This window comes from Rousettus aegyptiacus, unplaced genomic scaffold, assembly GCF_014176215.1.
Source record: "Rousettus aegyptiacus isolate mRouAeg1 unplaced genomic scaffold, mRouAeg1.p scaffold_m13_p_7, whole genome shotgun sequence".
Classification (NCBI taxonomy): domain Eukaryota; kingdom Metazoa; phylum Chordata; class Mammalia; order Chiroptera; family Pteropodidae; genus Rousettus; species Rousettus aegyptiacus.
The window spans coordinates 37,123,724-37,129,825 of record NW_023416310.1 but is presented as its reverse complement, the minus strand read 5'-3'; the positions used below and the strand labels follow the sequence as shown (position 1 = coordinate 37,129,825).

The 6,102-nt window shown below is 34.7% G+C and overlaps 1 protein-coding gene across 1 annotated transcript in view; it reads right to left on the bottom strand.

Annotated features, from left to right (window-relative positions):
- Window positions 1-4,275: 4,275 nt before the first annotated feature.
- LOC107500100 overlaps window positions 4,276-6,102 on the bottom strand; it is a 523,620-nt gene continuing 521,793 nt past the window's right edge. Inside the window, exon 9 of the mRNA XM_036224749.1 lies at window positions 4,276-5,094. Coding sequence (XP_036080642.1) covers window positions 4,923-5,094 — 172 coding nt within the window. The 3' untranslated portion in view covers window positions 4,276-4,922. The remainder of the gene's footprint in view (window positions 5,095-6,102) is intronic.

Here is a 6,102-nt window from a genome sequence, read left to right as displayed (position 1 = left end):
TAAAACAAACCCAGCTAATTTATCACAACAGTGAAGATGCATAAATAAGATGTTTATGAATAACAAGGACAGCTTACCTATTATTTTGAAAAAATTTCATTTTTAGTAGAAAAGATGCCACATTTTATTTAAAGGAGAATGACCTCTATTTTTTTTTTTTTTTTAGAGCTCTATAACCTCGGATATAGGCTTATTTATTACCATGAATATAACATAACTATTTTGGAAATGTTTTAATTACATGATGAGTCTCTAGAAATCTTAGCTTGAGAGATATATATCTTCATATCTAGATTAATATTCCATTAAGTCTGAGAGCTCAAGAACTTAGCAAATGTGGTTGCCAACCAATTGCCAATCAAAGAGAAAATGATGAGAATGAAGACATGGCCTCGTACCTTGTGATTCTTTCATTAATAATATCAGCGTTTTGTAGAAGAAGACCTCATTTTATCTCTCTAACCAAGTGGTTCAGGAGAAAACATACTACACAATTTTTCACAGAAGGCTCTAGTGATAGGCTTGTATTTTTATCCGGGTCTTTGAGTTTTGCATTGTAGTTCTGAAATTGGCATGTCTGTTCATGTAGCACTGATGGCCATTTGTCCGACGCATGTTTTCCCACTTCTTTCTGGTCACACAGTTAGACTGCATTTCAGCCTCCCTTGTAGTTAAGTTGTGGCCATCATCAGAAATTTATGTCTGGCAACAATCCTGGCCCATAAATTTTTCCAAGTGATCCTTACCCTGCCTCTTTTCCTATGTGCCAGCTGAATAGAGTGGTCTCCAAAGACTTAGGAGGTAGTAGAGCCACAATATAGAAGGAATATGGTTCCTGAAGGATGACAAAGGCCATCTTTTCACATAACATAAGCAAGAAGTCATCTTTATTGTGTAAAGTCATTCAGATTTGAGTTTGTTAGTTACGGCGGTTAGCCTACCCTCTCTAATTTGTTCGAATACAAAATATTTCCTGTGTCTTTTATACATGTTTCTGTTTCTTAACCAAATCTTACTTGGCCCATATTCTTGCACCTAATAAACAAGAGGAAATAAGCTGAGTGAGAGAAATGTATTCGTTATTGAGAAATATAAGATAAATAGCTAAATCACATGAACATCTTTCTAAAGACATATTAAATATAGCCAAACTACAGATTCCTTCATCATGTTTAGAAAGAATAGTTGAAGAAAGCAACAAAAAAGCCATTCACATTGATTAAAATTAAAAAAAAAAAAGAAACTACCGATTTGATAAAACATACCTCAGACATGAAAATATACCATGAGTGTCCTGTGTCAGTGATCATTAATCCATGTCTCTTTTTGTCAGATGAGAGATACCCAAGACTCTTTTAAACCTGCCTTGGAAACACTTGTCATCATGGAAACAAGTTCATGCTTTCTGGAGCACGTTCATTTATCCTAGCTGCATACCTAAAACCCCAGGCAGGTTTGGAGTCTTTTACAAATTTGAGTTGCCAACACAGTCCCAGTGTCCTTTAAGTGAATTACACAGTGATGCAGAGTAGGGTGTGGCAGTCAAAAAGATGTTTGTTGCATACTTTCATTATTCACCTTCTTCTGGAGGGGTCATGTAAATGAAAGTCCTATACCTTGTCTCCTTTAAAAAACCCATCAGGTTAGGAGAGGGAGCCTTCACCAGTTAAAGAGGCTGCAGATGAAAATTCATAGAAAGGACAGATTTCAATAAATCATCTTCAAGAAGTGATACTCTCAGAGGTTTGTACCACTGCTCTTTTACAAAATCTTTGATTTGCTTCTGATATGCATTTTCACCCTTTCAAATGCAACCAGATCTCAGTACATATCACATTTTTAATGAGAAGAAACAAGCAGGTGTTGATGTGTTATATATAACTGCAACAATTCCAACTACCTTTGTCTAATGGGTATGAATATCACTTTTCAACAATACACTAAGAAAAATGAAAAATAGAATAGAAACCGATTCTTATATTTGGCATCTAGAGAAGACATATTTAAGTGGTAGCTTGAATCTATTTTGGGAGATGGCTGAAAATTAGCAACATTTAGAGATTACTGAGAAGACACTAATGTGAATCAAGCTCACATTTTTAATAATTTGCATATAACTTAATAACCCATGTTTTCTTCTTGAAAGCATCTGTGAGTATGAAATATTTATTTCTTGATATACACCACTGGTTGGCATTTCTATTACTGATGCCCATGATTTTCAAAGTAATGAGTCTTTACTAGAGGTTCTTTAATTGCTGTTCTTATCAAAACATCTATAATCACAGTATGTGTACGTTTAAACCATAGAAAGATAGATATACCAATATTGTTGTAATGTTTGCTTTCAATTGTCCAAAGTTTTAACTTATGCTATGCTATTGGCTACAACAAATTAAATCGACACCATCATAACCAACAACAAAAGCTTTATTAAGTGTTTAGCCTCTATAAATAAAATGTTTGGGAATAGAGGTAGAGGAGTCGTGTAATGTGGTCCATGCATTTATGGAAATTACAAATTTGAAAATATGAGAAGTTAACATGAGAATAATAACTACTAAAATAAGCAGCCTTTCCAATAATTGATGCCATAGATTTACTTACCAAGGTTCATTGATAGCATGTCTGAGCAGCCCAAATAAAGTCATCACTAATACAAAGACAGGACTCACATTGGGGCAAATCTACATGGGCAATAACAGGAGGTGATCAGGAAGGTAAGTCACCGACCTCATGGAAGCCTGAGTACTTGGAAGCAGAGTCTAGCCATTTCCTGATACATTGCCCTTTCTCAGTTTGAAAAACAAAATAAAACAAAACGCTTCTGTTTCTAGTTTGCTAACTGTGTCATGAATTGAAGTTGAATTTTGATAACATTTTTTCTGCATCTATTATAATTACCACATATACACACGACTTACCTCATTTATTGTGAAAGTATGGTGGTTTTCTATCAATTAGTATGTTCAACTAACCTTGCACTTTGGGAATAAAAGCTCACTTGGTCTTCATGAATATACATTTTATATAATTGTTGAATTTGATTTGCTAATGATTTGTTCAGTTTTGCATCTATGCTCTTGAGGAATATTGATCTATAATTTTTCCTATAATATGTTATCTTGTTTTGGTGTCATAGTATGTCATAAATTGTGTTGGAAAATGTTCTCTCTTCCACTAATATCTGAAAAAGTTTGCATAAAATTGGTATCATCTCTTCTTTAATGATAGACAGAATTCACCAGTGTAGCTATCTGGGTCTGGAATTTTTATTTAGGGAACATTTTTTAAATTGCCAATTCAATTTGCTTAACACATGTATCACTATTTATATTTTCTATTTATTTTAGTGTCAGTTTTGATAATTTCTATCTTTCAAAAAATATCTATTTCATCTAAGTTGTCAACGTTATTAGTTTAATGTTATATATATATATAATATTGCCTTAATATGCATGTAATGAATTTAGAGTATATCACCTCCTTCTTTTGTGATGTTGAATTTTTTCCTCTCCAATCTGGCTGGTGCTAACATGAATGTTTTCCAGGTCTGTGTAAACTCTGGGGGCTGTTCACATTTCTTTTTGTTAAGCCTTATGGAGTTCCCCTGAGCAATTTCCAACCAGAGACTTCTGAAGACCCCTAACAGATTACTAGAGCTCTTTCTCTGTGCTGCTCTTATGTACTGCTCTGCATCACAACATCTAGCCACCTCGCCCTCCCTGCATTCTAAGATCCATCTCCTCGTATCAATGGTATGCCTGTTTCCATCTTTGATTTCCCTCATCTTTTTTGTGGTCCATTACATGTCTCTAGGCTGAAAGCCAGGGTGTTCGTAGGTCTTACCTCACTGATTTTCCTTGTCTCAGGGATCATGGTTCTGCATTGCCTGTTGACCAACATCTGAAAACATTTATTTCATACATATTGTCCAGTTTACCAGTTGTTCATAGGCAGAATAAGCCTAGTGCCAGTTAATTGCCATAGCCAGAAACATTAGTGTATTATTATAGATGAGGGAAACTGAGACTCAGATATTTATCTTTCCCAGTGTATACCACTAATATGTATGTATAAACTCCCAGCTATACTTTTCCACTCTACCATGCAGCCTCTCAACTTATTTAGTAGATATTTATGGAACACATAGGTAGAATTTTGCTAGATTTAAGAGAATCTCTCAAACTTAACTAATTGGAATTAAATGATATATTCACAGAAAACAATATAAAACAGTGAATTATGTAATCTGCACTAGCAAAGTTTAAAGAAAATGAGAGACATGTTTTATGAAATTGTTTTAACAGAGGAAAAATATTCTATGCAATAGAAGTACAAGTAAAACAGAGAAAAAATATAATACCTTGAAAATATCATCCAATTCAATGGTTGACATTGGTAAGTACTTTCTGATTTTAATACATCATGATGTCAACCAAAGTGGTCTCACTGGGGCCAAGCAAAGTCATTTTTATTTTTTCGTCTTCTCTGCAATCCCCTAAAGAAGACTATTTGAGAATTATTTAGTGTGTCCAATATAAGACGGAGATTCCAAAAGTTCATTTATTTTAATCAGATTAAAGTTTTAATAGTCAGAAACCAAGCACATTTTAGCTTCAGTGGACAACTTGAAATATTTTAAAGCAATAGATCCTACATAGAGCATCTAAAAATTTCGAGGTAATTTAATTAGTTATTTAAGATCTTGTTTACATAAGGATTTATTTCATAATCTAAGGTATTCATGTATGAAAAACCCAGACCCGTTCAAACAGTGAAAAAAATACAGAAAAGTGTTTGCCTATGAGGTTTATTATTGTTAAGTGTCAAAATGTACACCTCATTGCTACAAGAAAGTGACATGCCCAATACATAGCAGAATTCCATGAGTTTGAGGCTTTTAAATAAATATTATCATCTCATATATTCATGGTTGCTGTGAAATATACAGGAATGGGAGCTTCTTGGCAATTTTCCAGGTCTGTTCCACATTTCCTGAATTTGCAGATGTGCTGAATGTTACACGTAGATTTTTTTTTTCCCCTCCAGCTCTCTAGTTGTTTCGAGGTGTCGGCAGTCATTTGATTATAACTAAAAAAAGAAAGTAGTTTGTTGACCTTCAGGCACACAGACACACAGAATTATTGATGTGTTTCTAGAACACATCAGTCTATTATAATGCACATAAGATGAAAGAGAATTCCAGAGTGGATGCAAAGACAGAACAAGTAGAATGTACATAAAAATGATTCCTGGATTAGATGTGTTGAGCATGCATTTGCCTCTAAGCCTAAATGTTTGAGAAAGGATCTCTCACTGAATCATAATTTCTAAATTAAAGGTAGAGAAAAACACTGTTGAGGATCATTTCCACCCTGACCGGTGTGATAAGTGTGATGGCTTATAGCTCATCCCTATCACTTTTTCCTGAAAGTGCTAATTAAGCATCTTGATATGGAGAGAGAAAAACAGTCACTCTCATCCTGATGGTCTGAGGTGGGCAGTTGACAGCACACACAGGAATCATGCACATCTTTTCAAACGTCTGTGACTAGAGTAAAATAAAAATGGGCGCTGCATATGTTATTAGTCGGAATTCTCCTGACTGCAACCTGAAAGAACATCTCACTCAAACTTCACTCAACATAAAGGGCATCTTTCGTTTAGGTGGCGGGAAGGTTTTGAGCCTTAGGGACCATCATGAGCACAATTTGGGTGCTTCCCTCATTTCTGCCCATCAAGACTTGGCAACTTGAATGGCATGAAATAGGATTCCTCAGACTTGGTAATGTTCACATTTTGGAGCAGATTACTTTTTCTCATGGGGGGATATTCTATATATTGTAGGATGTTTAGCACCTTTTGCTTAAGTCCTTACAACCGCAAATATCTCTAGACATTGCTCAAGAACTCCTGGGGGAAGAAGTTGAGAAATACTGTCTTAGAGATTAATAACACAAACTGCATAGATTCAGATTCTGTCTTTGTCACTTTCCAGATATGTGACATTGAGCAAGTTACTTTACCTCTCTATTCTTGAATTTCTTTATCTTCTAATAAGGTTATAGTAAGATCTACAAGCCAGAATATTTTTAGGAG